General features: G+C 35.5%; 1 protein-coding gene across 1 annotated transcript in view; it reads right to left on the bottom strand.

The window, feature by feature from the left end:
• The window catches only part of LAMA2 (laminin subunit alpha 2), a 611,116-nt gene that overhangs the window by 37,626 nt on the left and 548,124 nt on the right, over positions 1-25,366 (bottom strand). Inside the window, exons 46-52 of the mRNA XM_015137479.3 lie at positions 24,239-24,382; positions 23,087-23,220; positions 20,867-21,026; positions 17,080-17,204; positions 12,939-13,101; positions 12,121-12,265; positions 3,887-4,025 (exon numbers count right to left, since the gene is read on the bottom strand). Coding sequence (XP_014992965.3) covers positions 3,887-4,025; positions 12,121-12,265; positions 12,939-13,101; positions 17,080-17,204; positions 20,867-21,026; positions 23,087-23,220; positions 24,239-24,382 — 1,010 coding nt within the window. The remainder of the gene's footprint in view (positions 1-3,886; positions 4,026-12,120; positions 12,266-12,938; positions 13,102-17,079; positions 17,205-20,866; positions 21,027-23,086; positions 23,221-24,238; positions 24,383-25,366) is intronic.

Below are 25,366 nucleotides of genomic sequence, written 5' to 3'. Positions count from 1 at the left end.
CTATTGGGACTTGAAATGTAGCTTGTCTCAATGAGAAACTGAATATTTATTGTTATTTAATTTGATTTAATTTACAATTAAATAGCTACTGTGACTTGTGGCTACTATTTTGAATAGTGAAACTATATAGAAGTGAAAAAGATAATTCTTTATGTGGTGTTAATCAGCGTCGGTAAAAACTGTCCAGTCGGCATCAATACATTGTAGTTGATAGGGTGATGATTAATTCTCTCCTCATTGTCCCATGATGCCAAGTTCCTTTTTTTATCTTAATGAAAAACACATGGCATGAGGAAAAACAAGTGGAAAAACAAATCAGACCTTGGCAGTGTATATCAGGTGATTTATTTCATGTCTGTTTCCACCCCCAACTCCTTTCTGGAACTACTTTATTTTCATTGATAATTTTTCCTTGTTCTCAAGGTTTTCTTTTCATTCAGTCAGTTGGTTGTTATAAAGAACATGTCCAACTGTAGGGCGAGAATTTCGCTTATATTTTTCTTGCATAATGCAAAGAGAATGGTGAATTTGATTAACAGTGTTCACTTGCTTCCATATTTTCCTTATGGAAAGACTGAATTATCACCATTTTTTTTCAGAGGTCTTGTTAATAAAGTAAATCACCCCTATAAGTTATATAGTTCATTGTTTCATGGAAACACAAAGAACCATTCTAAAATACGATTTAGCAACCTCAGTATTAGGACAATTACAGGGGATAAACAGTCACATAAGGTGACCGGACTCAATGGTAACCACGGGTCTCTGTTTCTTGAGGGTCACCACTCAAAGGCAAAATTACAAACCTACACAGTGCCATCCCAGAGTTTTATTAACATATATTTCCATGAAAACCAGCCTTCACTTTTTAGCTATCTCAGCAAACAGCACAGGTGGTCTTACAACTGAATCATGATAAAACTCATGGTTTATTTTCCCCTACTTTCATTTCTGTATATTCTATTCCTTCTATTAAAAATCTAGACTTGGTTTTAAAATTTTCTTGGATCAGTTTGGCTTTATTATCTTCTTTGCAGAAATCTGGCACAGCTGGGCTCTGAAATGCCAAAACACCAGGCTTTAGCTCTAGCCCAAGGATACCAGCCCTGCACATCTTCGAGGTTTGGTCAGCCATTTATGGAGGCCCATTGCTCACAGCTTTTATGCTAATGCTAGTAAGAATTAAAATGCTCCTGAGAAGCTAGAACTATCTCACACTTCTTTACTATTAACGCAAATACTTATTTTAAATATAGTATTTCCAGAGATTCTTTCATCTGGCACCATAGCTAGTTTTAAATAAACATGTCAATACATAAACAGCTTGGACAAGAGGTGCAGAGGCTGTGTAAATGTTTGCATATCTGCAGGCCTGCAAAAAGCAAGAAGACAGTGGTAAGCATGTGAGAGCACAGTTTGATTCTTCAGCAGACAGCATGGCACTAGGGAGGCCAGGGCCCGGGGTTCAACCCAAGAGTCCACTTTCCTGTGTTCCCCAGAACTAGACTGTGTACCAGAAATTGACCAGCTGCCTTTTGAGTGTGTGCTGCTGGTTACCAGGGGCACTCTGCCCAGATGTTTGAACAAGTGAGCAGAGCAAATCTCATCACGCCTGGTGAGACAACTCAAATTGCAGCCCAACTGATGGTGGGTAAGCAGCAGAATGTTGGCCAGCAAGGGGCAGCAGGAGAACTCTCACAGAGCGCACGGCTTGCTCGTGAAACATACTATGAACAAAGCTGTACTGGTGTTGCTCTGCTTCTGCACGGCTGCTTTATCCAAGAAGCCACATTTACCCAACCCATGCACTCGAAGAAGGCATGCATAAATTTAAATTTTACCTTGCTTTCATACTAGGTAACGGGAAAGAGGAAAAAAACAAAAATAAAAACAATTTACTTATAATTACATTTTCATTTAGTAAAACAATAAACTTAAATCATAAATCTTTAAAAAGATCATTTCACAGGGATCTACAAAGGAAAGAAATGCAAAAGCTCCAACAGAACTAAAAATAGACATATGCCCTTGACAGCAGTAAAATTAGAATCAAAATATGACCATAGCGCACACCATCAACTTGGAAAATTTTTACTTTAATATGAATTTAAAGTACTTGTTCTTATCAATCTAATAAATGGGAAATGTACAATGTCACTATTCTGTAGTGTTCATGAATGGCTTATAAATATTGCCTCTCAAAGAGCTTGAGCTTAACAATGCATGTAAAAATAATTTGTTTACCACATCTTTTGCACTTTGTCATATTGAGAACCTGTCTGCAGGCAAAATAGCAGGTAACTATGAATGTTTGGTTCCTTTATCAATCACAAACATATCTCTAACAGCTGTTTTGAAATAATGTACCACACTATGGAAATACTATACTGTAATTATGCAATGCTGTACCATGAAAGTAAAAACATTTTACTGATAAAGATTCATTTAACAGATTCAGATTTATAAGATTTTATAGAATTTGACAGGCACGCCTTTATAGATAATTCCTAAAAATTATTTTATGATCACTAAAATCATTACTAGAATAAACGAAGCTAGATTTGAATAACCTTAGTTTGGCTGTATTTAATTCACTCAATAATATAGAGTTAATGATTTTGTAAAGCAAATCTTAGATCTGAACAACCACTGGATTCCTAGTATTTAGTATGGAGCCTGTCACATAGTAGATACTCAACAAACTTTTGGTGAATGACTGTCCAGTAAATGAATTTCTATGTAATAACTGTGGTACTATTCAAATTTGATTTGTAATGTTTTTCTGACTTGACACTTTAAATTTATTTTTCTAACACAAATACATTACAATGAATGCAGAGCCAATTTATTTGCACCATGAAGCTCATCAGATAATTAGACAGTTGCTTCGTCTATGAGTTTAGATTTGGGGAGAAGAAATTTCAGCCTGCACACTAGCTGTCATAGAATGAGAGTGAACCTTCACTGCTCATTTGGGAAATATGAAAATAACTGACCATCACACTTTTCAGTTATTCCGGGATTTTTCCAATCATAATCTGTCTTTTTGGAGTAGAAAACCTAGACAGAACTTTTATACCCTTTAAAAACTACCAAACTAATTAAACAAAACAAAAAAATTAAAAACATGGTAGCCTGTAATAAACTCTTATGGTTTAACCAAGTCAATTAATCCCACTCTAATTAGAGTTTAATTAACATTTATGGAGCACCAAGTACCATCCTTATACACTATCCTATGTTTTATAATGAGCAGTAAATTAACTACATAGCACGTGAGTATTTTCTGACATTTTTTAGTTACTTTATTTTTTGAACTAACTAAATTCAGAAGCAAATGTGTCTCCCCATACTGCAAGCTAAAAAGCATATGTGAAATTAAAAAAAAATGTTGGCATGGGCATGAGAACAACTAATATAGTTCTTGTATTAGGCATATGGGAAAGCTCCAATACGCCATTATGATGCTAATGCTTAGCAATAAAATAGGTTATACTCATAGCATCCTGGAACACTGACTAATTTTCAGAACACTAAGCAATGTCAGAGTGCCATTATCTCCAGTGAATGTACAAGAAGAACAGCAATTACAAGATCCACATTCAACTCTGGCTTCTACCTTTAATTACGTTCATAATTCTTTTCAGCAGGTGCATATAAAGGAAACAGTGACTCCAATCCATCTCTTCAACAAAGATGTCAAATTAGTCCTTTGGTTTCTAAATCCTGGTGTTGTTCTAACATGCAACATGATGTTTTTGATTAGGCCTTTCTGCAACCAAGGGTTATATGACATTCCTATTGTAATTAAGCTTCAGAACTCTAGTGAGCAAAGTGGTCATTTAATTAAAACTTAATCCTTAGCTTTACCTATAAACTAAATTACCTCAAGTTTCTCAACGTTGGCAGGCCACCAAAATATATTTTGTCATCTGCTTTCAAATCAAGACCAAAGTTGTTTCCAGAAGATGAAGTTGCTATGTTCTCCTCCTGATTAGTATCTATATCTACAATTGATATATTGGCTATAAAGGAGATAGAAAATTTAACATTTTATTTGAGCAATATCATCCACATCTATATCATCATTAATACTTCAAGACAAATTTGGTTTAATTCAAGAATTAACATTGACTTTCTCAAGCACTTGCACTATATTTAGCAATTTAATAATTACAGAAACAACATCAATAAAATACATTATTAAACTATCCCCCAAAGAGCATGAAAATAATAGCTTGAACACCAATGAAGGCAAACCAATGAAGATAAAAGAGATAAAAATAAATGGACATCAAAGATCCATTTGATGTAGTTTTCCATAATCTAGATAAGTAGTTAGAAAATAAAGCAAGATTAAAAAATGCTAAATAACAAAGATATCTAATTAGGAATCAGATAATTAATTAGAAGCACGTCTAATTTATGGCTCTTTAAGTTTCACTATCCACAGAAACTACTGGGATTTAGACTCATCTGCAAAGTGTTACTGTGGTAAAATATGGTTGTACATGCAAGTGGAAGGGGATGTTGTACACAGAAGTTGTGGGATCCAGATCCACTATAAATTACATTTTAGACTGGGATGCTAAGTGTTGTGACAGAGGTATAGTCGTCATGCCTTCTTGCTTTTCTTTTGGGTCTCTCAAGGTACTTTTAATGTGATGAAGATAAGAATTCAGAAATAGATAGAAAAAAGGAAAGACGAGGAACTTCTCTGTTCAAACTACATTGTTTAGAAAGCAGACAGTAACTCCTTATCTCATTGATCCCCCTCACTACCGCTCCCTTCTTAGGGGTCAAGCTAGGTTTCTTCTGAATTACATGCTTTTCTACCACAGTTCCTTAGATCCAGCCTTTAACTACTTCATATGCATCCTTGATGCATATTGACATCAGTTCCTTAAGATGACAGGTTTGACCTCTAAACCTTTGTCTGATGTAGGATCCGAATTAGCAAGGGTTTGAAAATGGGCATTTGAACCAATGGGTTATAAGGAAATTTCTAAATGTTTATTTTTTAGGATGCTGGTTTCTTGGATGTTCCTGGCTCAAATAAATATGACAAATACTGGGTTATACAAAGTTAAACATTTATCTTCTTAATTTTATGACTGCCCAGATCTTTCGGCATGCTAATATGCAATGCAATGCTCCTAGAGAAGGACATAGAGCAAAAAGTATTTCCCAAATTTATTTGACCATGAAATATTATTTTCACTCAACCCATCATCTTTCAGAATCAGTGTTCTTTGGAAAACACAGAGAAACATCGAATTCCAAAATTCCCTTGAAGTTTATAGCTCTATCATTTCAGAAAGATCTATCTTCAGTAAAATCAAACACAATTGCCTTATTAAAAAAGGACCAAAAATCAAATACACAAACCAATGAACACTTCAAACCAGACTTAAAAGCGAACAAGAAAATACCTAAAATAATTGTCCTACTAAATATAGTTAGCATGTTAAGATTTTAAAATTGAATCACTTTCACACACCTATTTTATTATTTTTGTATACATAATTAGTTTCATACACATATATCTCCTTGACTGGACTGGGGGCTAAAAGAAAATAGATTTATAAAACTGTTTTCAAGACTTTTTCATACACATTCCTTTTTATCTAGATCTGCAAAGACATTTTCATATGGGGCTGTTGACTGGAAGATGAAAATAGTCTCTTTCTGCAGACCTGGTGGGTATTTTAATGGTGTCTGAAAATGAGATTCTGCCTCTCTATCACAGGCAAGCTGGTGACTGGAGGTAGTTTTCCTCCTTATCCATGAATGAATATATGCATTTTTAGAGATCATTCTAAGAAAAAATGATTAAAGAGCAGCAACACAATTGAATTGAAATTCACTGTCCCAAAAGGTAACTTTGGCAGAGAGACAGGATGGCATATTTTTACTGACTTAAAGGAAGTACTTTACTCTATCCTTCATGAGTGATAGCGATGAAGTGGGTTCTACCAGGAAATGCTAGTAAATGCTAATGCTTGCTTTTATTTCATGCCCTATTTCTTTTCTTTACAGAATAGAAAAGTAGGGTATTAACACAAAATTTCACAGTTGATGGATTCAGATGTGATTTATAAGTAGGTAGGGAAATCAGAATTTTATTAAGTAATAGACAGAGTAGGGACTTAACAAATATTTTATAATCAATGCAGAGTTGTTATAAGCTAAGTGTTTTTACTTTGGCTATTACTCTTTTTTTCTCTTTCTTGATCCACTGAAAATCTAATTGAGTGTTCTCAACTTTGCTTCCTTATTGATGCATTTGGGGGATAGGGCACACTTGTGTCAGGGACTGTGGTTCTGTAACTGACTCAAAGAAGATGGGGAACACTCCTGAAGGACTGTACGTGAATTTCAAGGGACACTGCTCTTGCCAACTAATTGAGAATAATTCTGTAAAACAAGTAATCTGGTCACTGAAAAGGAGCAATGATCCACATTGCTGGAGTCTTATTTCAATTCCCCTCCCATTACTCTGTGAACTCTGGTCTTGCTAAAGTCCTCAGGGACCTCCCTATATCCAAACCCAGTGGAGTCCTTTTAATCTTTATCTGAATCCATGTTTATGCAGCATTTAATGCTGTTAGCATTTCTTTCCTTATAGGAAATTTCTTCTGGCTTCCACAATGTCAAGCTCTCTGGCTTTTTTTTACCTTTCATTCTCAATCTCCTACCACGGGATCTATTTTTGAACACTTCTAAAATGTTGATGTTTTATAATATCCCTTCCTTTGCCCACATCTCAGGTTTTAGCCATCTGGGCAAACTCAAGTTTATATCTACTGACAATGTATTGATGACTTAAATGTATGTATGCTTGGACCTGATTTTTGCCTAAAAATTCACATGCAACAAGTGAGACACCATCATCTATATTTTCCTTGAGTACTTAAAGCTAAACATTCCAAATCAAAATAATTATCATCTCACTCCCAAATCTGTATTACTTAACTTACTTTTTTATTGTTGGTATTATGACCCCCCACCCAATTTACTAAACTAGAGAATCATCCTGACTTCTTCCTCACCGCATCTAATCAATCAACAGCTTCACTAATTTCTTCTCCGAAATACCTTTAATATCTGTTCTACTTTTAAAACAGTTTTACTGAGGAATAATTAACATGCTATAATTTAAACCATGTTTATAGCATGCAATTTAACAACTACATGCTTTAGGAGATATGTATACACCTGTGGAACCACCACCACACTCAATGAACATATCCATCACCCCGGAAGTTTCTTTATGCTCATTTGTAATCCCTCCTTTTTGCCTTTTCCTACATATGCCATTCACAAGTAGCATCCCTCTGCTTTCTGTGACTATAGATTAGTTTACATTTTCCATGTATTTTATACAAATGCACTCTTTTTGTCTGCCTAAATTTGTCTTTTTTTTGTCTGTCTATTTAGATATTCATACATTTTGTACCTATATTAATACTTTCTTGTTTTTTATTGCTGACTGGTATTCCATAGTATGAGTATACTACAATTTATGTATATCTATTTACCTGCTGATGGATATTTGAGTTGTTTACAGTTTTTAAGTAACACAGATAAAAGTAATGTGAGCATTCTGGTACAAGTCTATGTGTAAAAATATGCTTTCATGTGTCTTGGGTGAATAATTAGGAGTGAAATGACTGGTTTGTATAGAAGATGTGTATTTAGTCTTCTAAGAAATGGCCAACCTCTTCCGATGTTATCCTACTTTATATCCTCAGCAGCAGTGTATGAGTTCCAGTGTCTCCACCTTCTGCCAGCACTGAGTATGGCCAGTCTTTTTAATTTCAGTCATTCTAATAACTGTGTAGTGGTATCATATGGTGGATTTATTCTGCATTTCTTTGATGTCAATTGACACCTCGACTAATATACTTAAGTCGAAATTACCCTGTCACATCTCTACTTAAAATCGAGTTCATCAAGATGAACTGCAAACTCCTCCACATAGTTTAAACAGCTTCCTGTGATCTGGCCCTTGCCAACGTTCCCAGCATTATCTTCTATCACTCTTTTGAAATGTAAACTCCAGTAATTCAAACTGATTGCAACATCTGCTCAAATAATCCATGTTTTTATACATCTTTATCTTTTCATATGATGCTTTTTGGCCTGGATCGCCCTGCAACTGCTTCCACCTCTCCTACCCCCACAACCAAAAAAACGCCTTAGGGCTCAGGTAGTGCCTTATTTCTCTCCCTCCATAGTATCTCCCTTGGTATTTACTGTATCTTAACGATACGGTAATTTGCTACTTGTGCAGCAGGTAAGTCACTCAAGGGTAGGAACCTTACGCATCTTCACTGATCCAGCATAGTATCTGATGTATAGTTGGTATTTAATAAATGTGTCCTATAAGAGCTACTCTTATCAAAGCAGGTAGTAAGTAAATTCAGATTTTACTGCTTTAAGTGTGATCTTTGGATATGCTACTGCAGGTCAAGGACCATATGCTTGTAATCTATTGAGATTACATTTTTCAACTTTATATAAGAAGTCTGCATTTTTCTTTTGTTAATTATTTGTTTATAATATTTGCTTTTCCCATTGAGGCTTCAATGCTTTTCTTTTTATAAGGAAAAATTAATACATGTTAACTGACCTGCTATAGTAATAAAATACTTTAAAAGTATCAGAGAAAATATATTGGATATATGAGAATGCATGTGGAAAAACAGGACAGCTATAGTTTTATTATAATAAAAAATTTCATCTGTTTGATTTGAGAAATTTGTGGTGAGACACCAGAAATAATAGAGAATGGGTAATAACCATGGGCAGGAGAAGGTAGATGTTCCCAGTCTAATTTGAGAATCAAAATTCTGAACAACTGAACTTCATAGGACTTAATTTCTTTTTAATGGTGACACCAGAGAGATACATTAGAGCAGTAAGGAGGATGATTCATGTCATTAACACCCAAAATAAAAGTGAGAATGACTGCTTGGTGCATTTGACAGGAATATTCAGAAAGGCAAAAAGCAATGTGAGTCTAGAGTCAATTTGAAAACCAAGGAGAAGACTTAAAAATGAGAAGATATCAGCCAACTGTGTCAAAAGCATTGAACTAGAAACCAGAAATGGCACAGAAGATACTGAGTAGGCTGGGATAAAGGAAAGTTCTTTCTGATTTCTGGACCACAGAGTAGTAAAAGTAACAGTAACAGTAGCTCTAGTAAAATCTGGAAAAATTAGACCTATTGGGGGAAGAACTTTCTGAATTGATGGAATGTTGGAGTTACAGTAAACCTAAAACATATTTTTAACTACTTTCAAATTTATATAATTCTGTAACTTGACCTTTGACTAACATTGATTCAGAGCACAGATCTTTTGGTTATTTGCTTTATTGGATAGAATAAAAGTTGAGATAACAGACTGATCATGGAAATTAGCATTTCCAAGGTGACCATTTATAAAAATTGTTCTCCTAAGTTGTTGAATCATTTTATCCCTGTTTGTTACACTATACATTAACCAAGCATCTTATTATCTTTAGAGTTTATAGCATTAGCCAATTCAGAATTCAGCCTAGTGTTTTCAATGTCTTTATTTTTCTTATTTTAAAATTTTAGATTCAGGGGGTGCATATGCAGGTTTGTTACACGGATATATTGCACAAGAGTGAAATTTGGGCTTCTAGTGGATCCATCACCCCCACAGTGAACATTGTACCCAAGAGACTTTTTTTTTTTTTTTTTTTTTGAGATGGAGTCTCGCTCTGTTGCCCAGGCTGGAGTGCAGTGGTCCTATCTTGGCTCACTGCAAGCTCTGCCTCCTGGGTTCACACCCATTCTCCTGCCTCAGCCTCCCAAGTAGCTGGGACTACAGGCGCCTGCCACCACTCCCGGCTATTTTTTTTGTATTTTTAGTAGAGATGGAGTTTCACCATGTTAGCCAGGATGGTCTCGATCTCCAGACCTTGTGATCCACCCGCCTCGGCCTCCCCAAGTGTTGGGATTACAGGCGTGAGCCACCGCGCTCAGCCCAATAGGTGATTTTAAAACTTTCACCCCTTTTCCTCCCTCCACCCTTTTGGAGTCCACAGTGTCTATTGTTTCCACCTTCACGTCAATGTGTATCCATTGTTTAGCTTCTCACCTTGTAAGTGAGAACACGTGGTATTTGATTTTCTGTTTCTGAGTTATTTCACTTAGGATAATGACCTCCAGCTCCATTCATGTTGCTGCAAAAGACATGATTTCCTTCTTTTTTTATGGCTGCATATTATTCCATGGTGTATATGTACCACATTTGTTCTCAATCATCTGTTGATGGACATTTAGGTTGTCTTTTTTTCTTTTATAATGCATATCCATCTTTTCCTTCTTTCTTCAAATCTATTATTCTACTACTATAGAAGAGAAGTTGGTGGGGAGACACTAGGCTCACCAGACTCTGTAGCATCCTAAATTGCTACACATCTCCAAACTGCTGCTAAAGAAACTTTACTAAAGCACAAATCTTATGATATCACACTCTTTCTTAAAACTCCTAGTGTTCTCTGTATCCCTGTAGCTTTCAGGATAAAGTTGAAACTCACTCACTTAGCTCATATGTCCTCTTATGCACTGGTTCTGTCATCACTTGGCCCCTACTGATAAATTCCTGCCAACATTCATCCATGTGGGCTATGTATTCACTTGTAATTACTAAAGCATTCGCCAGAGTGTGTTCAGCAGAATGCTAGTATTACAGGAATGGAAGGATTTCTCTGATTAAATAAATTTGGGAAATGCTGGGTTAAACAGCGAAACATTCTTCTTATTGAACAACTAACTACACAGAGCTTCTGACATGCAAATGTGCCTTGTGCCTCTCTTACACAGGAACAATGTATGCAGCAGCACTCCAAAATAAAGAATTGTAAAGCCAGTTTTTGTCCCATATGAGGGGTTTCTCTAGAGTTTCCTGTTGGAAATGCAGCTGGAAAAGGATGTGTTATGCTCTCTGATGACTCCAGGCTTTCACACGACTTTCACTACTCCGAAATGTCCATACATGCTTTTCATCCAGCTAACTCCTCATCCAGCTTGTGCCTCAGGGGCACTCCAGTGGAAACTGACCTGTCTGACTCAAGTGTCTCTCTTCTGAGATTGCTAGCTGGCTACACACATCTCTATCAGAGCAATTAGCTCTCTAACCTCTAACCATTGATACTTGTCTATCTCCCCAATTTGATGCAAGTTCCTTGAAGGCAAGAACTTAGAACTTCATTTAGTTCTTACATGGAACTTAGAAGGTGCTTGGCAGATATGTATTAAATGCAGCAATGAAAGACGGTACAAAGTTAAATTTAAATTTTCATGAAATGTCACATTGGCATTGGCAACATTAATTAAGTCTGTTTATATTAGCAGAAGTAACGAAGTTTCATTTGCAGATATTGGTAACGCCATACTACACAGAATTAGTGCAATTATATACTTAAAAAGCAATAGTATGACACTCGGAACTAATAGACTTAGATTTCTGTCTTGGTTGTGAGATCTTTTATATATATGTCTGTGACTACATAAAAGTTTGAGTGTATATTTTACTTTCTCTAACACTGGAACAAAATACCTGCTTATGTGATCAGATAAAACAACATTTGGGGAAGTGTTTTAAAATGTCCCCGAATCATAACCATGTCATGTTACTATTGATCAATTATTTACTTGCACGCATACAAATGCTTGGTAATTTAAATGAGCAAAGAACTGATAACTATGCCCTACCACCCCTACAGATTCCATTGTGGGCCGCTTTAAAGGAAACATCTTGACAGAATAGGGAGAAAAGAAAAGCACTCAACATTTTTCAAACATATTACAGGATATAATTTTGCAACTTGTAAGACAGTTTTATGCTTTCAAATTAAGCTCTCAGTTTCAAAAGAAAATGATAGAGAAGCATTTGGCTCTTCGATCAGTCATGTTTAACCCAAATCACCTATAATCTAAGCCAAAAAAATGACTGTATCAATTTTTCACTGAACCCGTGAGTAGCTAAAATGATAGACGGAGTCTTCCTCTTGATCAGGTACATGTGCACTCTGGATTGCATGATTAAGGCCCATATTGCATTATTACTGTAAAAACTCACCTTGTTTTTGAATTCTTGACAGGGTGAATGATTTCCATTTTCCATCATTATGGTTTTGATTGCTGACAACAGAAGCCATTCCTGAACCCAGATCATAACTGACTTTTATGTGCCCATCAGTGAGCTCCACACTCATGAAATCTCTCTATTAATAGAGTAAACATACACCAGTGATTAGATACACAGAGAAATAGATGAGTGTTCGCTTTTTTGTGGGGTTTATATTAGGATCTTGTGGCTAAATTGCTGAATATGTCGCTCTGCTACAGAAATCCATTCTGAAAATAGAATTGGTGTTACTGTTTTCTGAATTTCTGTGGTTGTGAAATTATGATGCAAATGATCACAACCAAATTTCTAAGACATACCCTTTTGTTACAGTAGTAAAATGTGAGTTCATTTGAAAACATAGTAAGTGAACCAAAAGGTATGTTCCCTGAAAGAATTCATTAAGAAATACTGACCAGAAAACAATGAGGCCAAAGAATATTTAGAATCCCCTTTTCAACTTAGGTCTCTGAAAGAAGATTAAGGAAGCATTTTGCTGCTGCATGGCTCCATGCTGGGAAAAATTATTACCGGATGTATTGCTTAAAGGATTATGTGGGGAGCTGTACTGAAAATAAATAGTAATTAAATTGTATCTGTGATTAAAGTTATTAGTGAAAATACATAAGCACTATCTGTATCACCCATTCTTGGCTGCCAGACAGCCATCCCAAGCTTTTTAGAAAATAACTGATAATTTTACCAATAACTGATAAAAGAAGCAAACACATTTTCAATCATGGAAACTCTGCTATGCACATGATCTTTACCAGGTCTCGTGTTGCAAGATACATCAGGAGAGCACTCGAAGAAAATGTTCTGAACTTGAACATGACGGTAGAGATGTTGGGGTACCAGCGAATGGGGCGGCTGACCAATGCATAACCTTCTCCATCAAACTGAATAGTCCCCTCACTATCTTCCACCTGAGGACTGAGAAGGAGACATTTCACGTGAATCAGATCATATCTATTTGGTCTGTCATTATTCAACACATCATTGAATAGCAGTGAGATTATAGGCTGTTGTAGGGCAGGAAATAACTTAAATACATCTTCGTTCCATCCACATATCTCCATCTCTACTGCCACCGTGCTAGAATAAGTAAAAACCATCTCTCACCTTTCATGAGGTGTGCAATAACTAAGTCATCAGTTTTTTTAAGTGCTTTATGTTTTGTAGAAGTACTTGGTAGTAGATAGTTATATTGAAGCCTAAGGGTGTCTTAGTGGCATTTGGACAAAGTGGTGGGGTTTCTGGATGGGCTGAGAATACATTATTACATTTCTTTTATATAGGATCCTTCTCTCAATATTTGCCTTCCAACAAGTTTTTCTGGAACAAATTAGATTCAGACAATGAAGGAGGCCTGTATTTATTTGTATGTTTTTTATCTGTCTGCTTCACTAGAATGTAAATTTCATGAGACCATCTAAGAGATTATGGGCTGGGTCCCATGTCAGGCACAAACTCAAAACATCTAGTACATACAGTACAGTAATTGGATCCTAGAATCCAGTTGATGTTTGTGGGATGAAAAAGATTTTAGTATAGCAAATTGCCTCACAAAGAATATATATATGTCTAATCAATATTGGGTGCATAATTAATGAATATCTAAGATAAGTCTTGTGAATACAACATTTAAAATATTTTTTCCAAACATGAGGCTATTTTTATGTATCTCTCTATCTACCTATCTATCTGTCTGATGTTACTACGATTGTGGAGATATCTGCAAGAAAGAGTTGTGGGCTGGGAGTGGCTAAACACAGAGCTGTAGATCCCCCCACTTCATTTAATTCATTAGCAAACACTAGGAGAAGCAAGATAAGTCTGGCTTTGAATTGGTGACTATGGGATGAGAAAAAATATCAGTCCTTCAAGGTATATACTGTAATATTTTGACATAGAATAGAATTATCCTATTCATTCTGAATACATTTACTAAAAAAAAAAACCTACTCTTTCATAATTAATAAACACTAAGCTTCTTAACTTGCCTTTTGTTTCTCTTTTGAACCTTGATGTCTGGTAAAGTTAGTACAGCTTAATTATGCTATTTTGGAGCAACTATGTTCTTCCACATTTAACTCTAGTTAAGAAGAACTAGGTGACTATTGGGGCTTAGTCTATTAAAATATCATTTCAATGCTCAACTATCTACATTTTACTTGTAGCAGCTTTTTTTCCCCCTTACTTTAATCTTAATGTGAATTTTAGAAGTGTGAGAAAAATAAGATACACTTTCAAAAATATCTTTGACAGATTACTCTTTCTAAAGCACAACAACAATTTCATCTCTTCTACTGACTATTGAATAAATGCAAATTTCTAAAACTGACATTCTAAGGTCTTTATGACATTTTCTTAGTCTACCTCTTTTAGCCTCATTTTTACATCTTCTCCATAAAATCACTCCTGCTCTTTAGTAGGAATGATTGCTCTTTATGTTCAAATGTGATAAGTGTTTTCCTGAAAACAACAAATAAATGAACAAACACACACCAGGAGTTCCATAAAAATTATTTTAACAAATAACGGGGCTTATGGGAAAATAGGGTTGGGGCCGACTGCTAAAAACTTACACAACTATGTAATTAGAGAACTCACAAAACAATAACAATCCTGATCAAAGTATTAGCACAGCTCAAAACGACACACTAAAACATTAAAAAATATAGGATTATTTCAGTATACATATCACTTCACCTTAAAAGGAAAATGCGAAGATAGTTTGATGACAACGGGTATGAGAAGGGTTGACACTGCCAAGTGTTAGCAATGGGGCAAAAACGCACAATGACAGAAAAGACGTGGACCATGAACATTTCCAAGATAGAGTGCTTGGCCAAATCATGCAGAAGGCAGGCATGTGGGTGAATGGGCACTGTGGACAGGCTGTGTTGTGGCACGGTACTTTGAGGTTGGTGTCTTCAGCTATGTTGGTTTACTTTGCATTCAGCTACCGTTATGGGGTAGAAAAGAAATCATGATTATGCTGGGAAGAACTGTGTATGAACCTATGTGGCCACTGCATCTTACCCGAATCATTCTCCCATTTGCCAGTCCTGTATGATTGGATTCACACTTGTTCTTTTCTAAAAACACTCCAGCTTCCCACTCTTCCTCCCTTTGCTCTTACTGGTTTCAGGAACTAGAATGTTCTTCACATTTCATCTGCTGTCTCCTCTTTTTGGACTGTTACCTCAGGTCAAGACCCATTTCAAACATCACCTCCTCCATGAAGCAGATCATGATGCCCTTAATCTGATGTGGGCAATCATAGTATACTCTGAATATGTCTTTTTAAAGGGATTTGTATTATGTCTGATATTTGAAATATTTAATATTTGTCTTTTCCTCCCTTCTTGGTGATGTCTCTTCATGGCCAGGACTAGGCTGTATTCATTCTAGTATCAAGAAGTTGTAAGTGTGAATCTCTGCAACCTACAAAACACCCTATGTATATACAGGAATACTCTTATCAGAAATTAGCATAATGCTTTATATGTTGAAGCGCAAAATCTTTGCAGAATTGTTAATTAGTGATGTTCAGTCTCACATGACATGCACTGCTGAATGGATATTTAAATGCCTTAGGTGTTTTGTTGATAATAGGCTTTTGAAAATCCTACTTAGAAGTTTACCAAAAAAATGCTTGGGGAAAAGTTGGTGTTTGTTTATGAGTAGCAGAATATTAATATGGGCTTCATTGTCTTTCATGTATTGAAAGAATTTTACAGACAACCTTCCATGTTAGATTTTGTTGAAGATTATTGACAAAATCATCTTAAACAATGAATGGGTCAGGCTTTCAAACTATCCTCAATTTCATGTTGACAAGTCCATGATGTCAAAAAGAAAACAAAGAGTTGGAAGTTAAGACTTTTAGACGGATAATATTTTGGGGCTACTTTCTTCTATAAAACTGCAGAGATGTAGAGAAGGAAATGTGAAGTGTACTCTGTAGGATTTGGGTCCTACAAACATATGTATGTCCTTTAAATGGAAAATAACACAAACTCCTTAGCACTTAATGGTTTCTGAGTTGCTGTTATGACATGTTAAGTCTGCAGGTATTTAAAATATGTTTTATCGTTTTAATTTAATATAATAAAATTGCTTTAGGCTTGGGTGATCAGTGGGCTCTAAGCTTTTTATGCTGAGAAATCCTCTACTTCTAGCTAAATATTTTATATCCTCTATTCATTTTTATATAAAAATGTTTATTCTCTACACATGCTTAGTATGATAGGATGTTAAATATTTTCAAATTCCTATTCATTCTACCCTCTATCTTATAATTGAGGACATGTATTAGGAACTTTCCTCCTGGACTATCTCGGCCCCTTGTTCTCCTTCTCTCTTGAAGCAGAATCATTAAATCCCATAGGTTTCCACTTGAAGCACTTGTAGGATCCTATGTGTCAATTAAAAAAACCCATAAAACCTGGACTGGGGTTCTAATTTTGTTATAAACATAAATGAGTGAATTCATGCTCAGCAAGACCTGAAACTTAATCAGTTTGGGGAAAGCTCTCTTTAGGAAAAAAAAAAAAAAATTGTAACAATGAGTTACTCACAGACACTAAAACCCCCCTCGACATGAAGGAACACTGGAGTGGAAACTTAACTGATTGTAGTCAAAATTTCTTACCTTTGCAAATTTTATAAAAACATATGACTATGCAAATGTACTGCTAGTGTACCTCCCAGGGCTTGAAATATGCCTGCGCAAATGCAGGCAGAGACTTGAAGATTCATTAGTTTTGGGGTAATTCCACCTCTGAGCATAATCATTTCAAACCTGCTCTACATCATCCACATGATAATAGAATATTATGCAATAAAAATTGAAGCTTTTATTATGCACAGGACAGATCTGGGAGAGTCCTCATCTCAACTAACCTTACAGTGCATCCTTTGCAGTCACCTTCTTTTTCTCGGAAATTCCACAAACCTATAGGTTTGTTGTCAAAGTATGTTTCTCCCATGCAGCCGGTGAATGTAATCACACGTACAGCATCAGCCTTCTGCAGAAAGAAATACCGTATTTGTTAGAATTTGGAATTTCACAAATAATCTTGGTTTATCCATGAGAGTTATCAGCAGAAGCTAAAGTGATCATTATCCATTCTTTCTGATATTTTGGCATATGTACATATTCATCTTTTCATCATATTATATCTATATCCTTAGAGCTACTCCAGGATGAGTCTACAACAGGGGAAAAGCTCAACTATGTAATCAATGAATGCTGATTACATTTTGCTATACCAGTTTTCATCATCAGTAAATAAACACTTCCTAGCTTCTTACTTTAGGTGAGCTGCTGACCTTCTCCACAATTCTATTCTTTTGTCTGCAATGTGGAATTGTTGTGAGAATAAAGTTAGATAATTTATTTATGGCACCAATCTCAGTGCCTGACATACAGAGGGTGTTCAATAAATGCTAATGCTCCTACCTAATTTTCTTTGGGCAAATTTGGGCCATGCATACACAAAGATTTTTCCCCTGAGATCTGAAGAAAGGGTACGTGCTGATGACATAGAAGAGATTTTGTAAAAGCACTTGTTTAAATCACTCTATGGTAGTGCTGTTCTAAATTTTTTAATTTCTGTTCACAGCCAAGAAGATTTCGAGTTCAAGGGAATGAAGAAAAAGTAAGCAACTTTGTAAGAAAAGAGACCACGTTGGTGTTGTTTGCTTGTATACACAGCATAGGGCCTGGAGTCAAACAGAGAATCAATAAATAATCTGAACAAATTCAATCCTGGTGTCATTTTCACAGGAAAGGTCTTAGGCTTGATGCACAATCATGAAGAAAGAGAATGACCTGGTCCCTCCTAGAGAAGTTTGTTGTAAATTTAAACAACTGTTTTGGCATTGACATATTACAAATGTCTTGGTAAATGACAGATCACATATATGATGGTGCTTCCATAAAATTATAATACTGTATTTTTACTGTACCTTGTTTATGTTTAGATACACAAATACTTAACCTGAGTTACAATTGCCTACGGTATCCAGTGGAGTAACATGCTGTACAGGCTGTAGCCTTGGAACAGTAGGCTATACCATAGAGCCTAGGTGTGTGGTAGGCTGTGCCATCCAGATTTGTGTACTATACACTCTATGATGTTTGCACATTGAAGAAATTGCCTAATTCCATCTTTCTTGGAATGTATTCCTGACATTGAGTGACACATGACTGTACTATATTCTGGTGCCTATAACTTTAAAAACTCTGTGCCAAAGTGAACCCATATTTACTCAAATTATCTAGGAAAAACAGTGCATTGACTCATTTGGTTTTTAGAACACATGTAAGAAAACAGTTACTGACTAGTTAAAATTTTAAATAGTAAAATCAGTTACTGAATAGTTAAAATCATAGAGTGTACAGTACTTGCACAAATCTAGATGGTATAGCTTACTACACACCTAGGCTGTATGGTATGGCCTACTGCTATAGTTTTAGGTTAAACCCATCAACATGTACATTTCCCACTGCTGTGACCACGTGTTGCACAGCCGCATAGAAAGACTGACTTGCACATTGGAATCGTCCTTGCAATGCTCTGTCATCAGTCTGAACCTCTTAATTTTCTAGAGATTGATTATTCTACTTGTGAATTCTGCTTGCTTTCTGCTTCTTCTCGCATCCTGAAAAGCTATATTTGAGAGATTTTCCTGCTCATTTGAATTCTCATCAGCAAGTTCATTTAGTTGTTTTCAGCTTTTGGTTCATATTCTGGTGTGGCAGGAGCCTTGAAATTCTTGGCCAAAATGACTTCTTAAGGTTTTCTGTAGATTTCATTTGTTCATGTTTTCTTCCTTTTTCTGAGACTGACAGAATGCTGCTTTTGTGCCAATTACATTTGCATAATAATAATTAAGGTACATTTTAAGGTGTGATGACCACATCTCAGTTATTCGCCACATATTTTATACACACAATCTCACTATTCACTGTGGCAGTGAAGCAAGATGCTGCGAGTGAAGACTATTGTGCCTATTAACCTGTGTTCAAATCCCAGCTCTGCTAATTACTGTGTGACCTTGGTCAAGATATTTAACGTCTCTCTTCTTCAGATTCCTTAACTATAGAATGAGGAGAATATTAGTATCTACCTTGCTGTGGTGTGAATGTTTGTGTCCCTCCCAAAATTCATATATTAAAATCCTACCCACCAAAGTGATGGTATTAGGAGGCAGGGCATTTGAGAGGTGAGTTTTAGGTGGTGAGGGGCAGGGTCTTCATGAATGGAATTAGTGTCCTTATAAAATAGGTCCAAAGGAGCTTGTTCACTCTTTCTACTATGTGAGAACAGCAAGGAGGCTCCTTCTATGAAAAACTGGCCCTCACTAAACACCAAATCTACCGGTACCTTGATCTCAGACTTCTTAGCTTCAAGAACTGTGAGAAATAAATGTTTGTTTATTTATAAACTACCCAGGGTATTTTTCTTACAGCAGCCTTAACGGACTAAGACATACCTTTTGGGGTTGTTGTAAAAATTAAACAAGTTAATTCATGTAAACTACTGAGAACATTACTTAACATATAGGAAGAGTTATAAGCATATTAAAAAATGTATTATTGTATCCTACAATATGCAAGCAAGGTAGATATTTTTATCATTCTTTTCTAGTTGAGAAAACCAAAGCCCAAGGGGTTAAGTAACTTGTCTAAGGTCATATTTTAGTAAGTGGAAGAGAAGGAAATTCAACCTGGATTTGATTTCAAAATTCATGGCTTTTGTACTACTGTGTGCTGTCCCTGTATTTATCCATCTGTGAAGGAGAGAAAGTTGATAATATGACTATATGTAACTATGTACCATATACATTTATATGAAGTTCTAAGAAATGAGGATAACTTCAGCATGTGGTTTTGGAATCAGTTCTCATACTTTAGAGTCACAGCTCATACTCAAAGCAAATAAAATAACCTCATTCTATATGAAGGCTGAGTCCTCATAAATTTGGGGTCACCCTGGCTTTTCACGTTTTCTGACTAATCTCATCCCAGAATGATTCTGACAATCCCAGGATTATCCATTATATTTGGTTGTGCTCCTGCATCTCACCCATAGTGGCTTCCCAACACCTAATTCCATTTAATCAACACAACCTTCTTTAAAAGGCAGGCTTTCTGCATTTTGAAATGCCTAAGGACTGTCATGAAGCAATTATGAATATTAAGTGCATCACCGTATAAGAATAAGAGCAACTTGAAAACTTTAAAACCAGATCATGTTTTGAAAGCTTATAGCTCCTGTGATATTTCCCAAAGTATTCATAAATCTTTTAATTAGATGTGAGTATGAACTTTATAGCACTTCATATCTATAAATCACAAATCGATTCAGAAGATCAGGTATACTTAAAAAACACTTGGCTCTTGAGGCAACTAAAACAAGAATATACACAAAACTGATGCCACAGATAAAGACAAAACAACAGCTGTTTAAATAAATACACACAGGCTTAAAAATACTGTGTTTCCAGGTTGAATCTTCAAAGAAGAAAATTCTTACTCAAAATAAATTCATGTTTTCATAAATGCAAGTTAAGTAAAACGTGGTCAAGTTTTACAGAGCTTTATCATACCTTCTCCTGAAGCAATTATGTCAAGAGATGTCAACAAAGATGAAATAGAACAGGAGGAGGATGAACACATTACCTTTAATTTCCCAGTCAGGCCACCAACAAACAGCATTGCATTTGCATCCACATCTAGAATAGTGTACCCTGGAGGAGACGTCGAATGGTATGTGCTGGGTACAATGCTGGCTTTGGGTCCATCCAGGGCTCTCACAGAAATAGTTCCATTTCTCCCAGTTCTTCAAGGGTACGTGTTGAAGTGAAGGGGAGGAACATACAGAAAATGTAATATGCATCACATTTCTGGTAATTCCAGATTTAAAAGATACAAAATGCAGAGACTTGTTTTTAAGAATTTAGGAGAAAACTGGCTGTTTAGTTTCTAACATTCCAAATTCATTAGATCTCAAATCAATACTCAGAGTCTGATCTTGGCTGAACACTCACATCAGTTTCAACCAGAACCAGTGACCACCATATCCTGATTCTGTGTGTGTTCATTGACATGAAATGACACAGCAGCAGTTAATTGATGGAATTGCTATTGGTTAAGTGGAAACTCTTTTTCCTATGGCTTACATAATTTACTATTTTCCAACACATACAATTTATGCAAGTTTATATTACTTTCAGCATTTTGTTTAATTTAATTCAGCAAGTGGACCCCAAATGAACCACCCTTCCACATCATAAGCTGCAAGATTTCTCCTAAAATTCTTTATAATATCTTGGATCCCAGTTTGTTGAAGTAGTCTTCCTAGAATGGTATATCTTTTATTGTTTGGCACAGCATCTTAATGTATAGTACAATATCCACCGTTCAGAGTTCAGTGTACAAATTGCATAGAAGTTCACTTTGAAATTCAATTAACAGAATTTTGAAAGCTATTATCATTTTATTTCATTTTCTTTTTTAAGTGATTGATTTCCATGAGCTGTTAAATATGAAAATCTGGTCTCTCTTTGGAGACAAGCAGTCATAATAAAACTTCGGTGTCATATTTCTCTCCCTGCTGTCTCATTTTGGTAATCTTTTTATCTTTGAGGATGCAGTGTTAAGTGAAATACATGGTAACAAAAGAATGAATTTATCAAATAAGGTTCACTTTCTTTAACAGAATGTATCTTTTCTGAAAGAAGAACTGTACTTTATGAGTATAAATGTCCTTAAACCCGGTTAAGTACTTAATTCCCTCAACACCACTAAATATGCAAGCACTCTGTCACTCTCTCTCTCTCTCACACACATGCACACACACTTTTGCTGAAAAACTTGCTTAAAACGAACTAAAAATATTGCTTCTCATTTTTTTATACCTTTTTTTTTTTTTAAGAGATGAAGTCTTGCTATGTTGCCCAGGCTGGACTGCAGTGGTTATTCACAGGCACGATCATCATGACCACAGCCTTGAATTCCTGGGCTGAAATGATCCTCCTGCCTCAGCCTCCCAAGTAGCTGGGACTACAGCACATGCCATTGAACGTGGCTCTTTCTTTTAAACTTTTTATTATGGAAAAACTTAAGTATCTACAAACAGAATGCAACTCTATGTATCTATCACCCAGAGTCAACGATTACCAGTTCCTTATATCTTCTCTATCTCCGATCAGCTTCATGCCCAGCCCTAGGCCCATAACCATACCTCTCAACTGTTAGCTGCTTTGGGTTTAACAGGGAGTTGAGAATTGGGAAAACAAGAAGAGATAATGAGGGAAGTGCTGAAGACAGGGATAGTTCTATAAGTAATCGATATCGTACTAGACGTTGATAATTGCATTAAAGCTCCAAAGATAGGATAACTGAATCAATTCTCGATTATTTCCCATTTTAAGTAGGGTGGACCTGATATGTTACATATGAATTTCAGCGTTTTGATACTGCATGTTTCTATGGTGGCTATGTAGACTAAAAGAGGAACTGTGTACACCAAAGACAGGCAATAATGATGCTCTTATGCTTTGGCTTGTATTGCATAAGAATGAGTGACGGTACTTTTTTCAGGCGAGATAAGAAGCCTGAGACAGCGACGCCCCCAAATTCCTACAGACACAAGATAAAGGGGTCAGAAATGGACTGGTTCCTCTGGTCAATACCTGGAAGGTTTGTCAGTTCCTAACAAGTACGACAAACATACCCACTCCCAGACATGTATACGTATAACATATAAAATTCATACACATGTATCTACATACATACACAGCTACCTTATTGAAATGGAAATAGGAGTTGTCTTATAAACTGGGAAACTACTTCAAAATTCTATCATTTAATTATCTTAATCTTTATTAAGTTGGTTACCTTGATGCCATAATACGGTACCAATATGAGTCATCAATAGTCAAATCTGGGTACTCTACACGTCCAACTCCAGATCCAACATCCCAGAGGAAGCTGACTTTGCCTTTACGCATTTCTATAGCCAGAAAGTCAATCTAGTTCAGAGAAATACAAAAACAAGAGATATCAGATATAAAGCACCTTTAAAGAGGAGACAAGCAGAGTGATTTTCAGTAAGTGCCATTTGCAGACATGTGAAATAATTAGGAGCTTCATGATAATACTTGTCAAATAATATTAATTATTATTATACGTTATTAAAATAATATTTTATTTTTGTATCCTTAAAGCAAAAAAAAAAAAAAGTCCATAATGCTCAGGCATGTTTGTTAATTTTACCAATTCTAATTAAGTCTAATTTTGAGACCAAAGCCTTTATCACTCTGATACTTGTGGTAAAGATAAAAACAAATATTTAAATTTAGAATCCATTATTATTTTCACCAAAGACACTGACATTTTTGAGGGGGCAGCTATGATTTTATTTCTCAAATTGACCTAGAATTCCTTACCCAAACGGCAAATATTGACTTACACCATGACTGATTTGTTAAGAAGTCATATTCATTTTGGAAGATCCCCATGCATGCAAAATCAAATAGTTCAAATGGAAGAAATTAGAACTTTATGGGTGGGCTTTTGTCCATATAATCTGTGTTATTTCAGTTCAGGTCATAAATTCAAAACAGGTTAGCAGAGTTTTCATTGGTTAAAAAAAATAGTACACACTTTGCTATTTTCATTTCATTAACAGAAGAGTTTATTGTAATTTAGTTTGAACAGTAAATAAGATAAACAAATAAGAAGTAAGTAAAATAGCTTTGTTCTCATTAGCGTTCTTAAATCACTGGATCTATAAGTATAATTTAACAGAAATGATGATATACTGAAAAATGAAGGTAAATGTGACTAAATACTGTATTTCTTCCTTTCATTTGACTTCTAACTTAATTTGACACTTCAGAATTTTGTGAGGTAAGATGTTGAGGTTTTCAAATCTGAACGCCTATGTTAGACCATTTGGGGACCATGTTATTGGATTCTACACATTTTTGGATTAACCTCTAGCTAGACACATACACAGTCTAATGAAAAGTCGAATATTAGACTTACAAATTTGGCACTTCCAAGATAAAAGAGGAGGTTGTCAGCAACAGCTGTCTTTACATTGACAACAATATTATTGTAACTTCCTTTCTTGATTTCTGGCTTGTACGTTCGAATGCAGTCACCTCCCGAAGACACAGATACTTTGATCTTTAAGAAAAACAAGGTACAAAGAACCAAGAGTAAATCTCTCAGAAAGTTTGAAGTAGCTTCCAACCACAAAGCCATCATTGCTTCTTCTTTGAAGTTATTTTCTATCATCAAATAGTATCATTAAATGCCCATATGCAGACACCATTATACTCATTAATGAGGGCACAGAAGAGCAGTTTTCCAGTAGAATTTTGCCAATGAGCTGTTCACAGTTCCATGTCTTGTTATCATACTATTTTTTGAAGCATGCAACTAACAATTTGCTACCATCATACCTTTCTCCATTATGAATATGGGAACATTTTAGGAAGGTGATTTTACACGGAACTAACAAGAATGATCTTCATTAGGTTGTTTAGTGAAATTTTACAATTGAAATTTCAGCGGTTTTGGTATCACTTAAACTAAGAAACTATTTTTCTTTCCGTTTTCCAGAGGAAATTACCAACCCTCCCATGCTCTCATAGTTGAAAGAGGACAAATAGATTTTGTTCTAGGTGTTCTAACAGTAAGAAGAATATTAATCATTCCACTCAGAACACACATTTCAGAATAAATTATACCTTTTTATGAAGTTGCCAGGAAATGAAATGGAAATAATTTCCAATGGCTATCACTACTAATGTATTTAATGGCTTCCTTTTCTTTTGAAAAATACCTTAAAAATTACTATAAATTGATAAAAAAGGAATGCCTATATGAATAGAGTAACACTATTCATATCAATTTTTACTTACATTTAGATAGCCCTCCTTCAATCATAAACAACACTAGTTGATTATTTGATTTAATTTCTGTAGGGTCAGATGGAAAATCACCATCAAAGGGTTACTTTCAGGATAGCAAAATAGTTGCTTGGACTCAGAGAGAATCTGTAACTTTGCTCACTGATAGCACTCCAGAAAGAGGCAGAGACAGAGGAAGATGTAAAACCTCTCTCTGCCATTTGTTCAAATGCCCTGTTGGCTTTCACTTGCCGTG

This window comes from Macaca mulatta, chromosome 4 (assembly GCF_049350105.2).
Source record: "Macaca mulatta isolate MMU2019108-1 chromosome 4, T2T-MMU8v2.0, whole genome shotgun sequence".
NCBI lineage: Eukaryota > Metazoa > Chordata > Mammalia > Primates > Cercopithecidae > Macaca > Macaca mulatta.
This window is presented reverse-complemented; position numbering and strand designations above follow the sequence as displayed.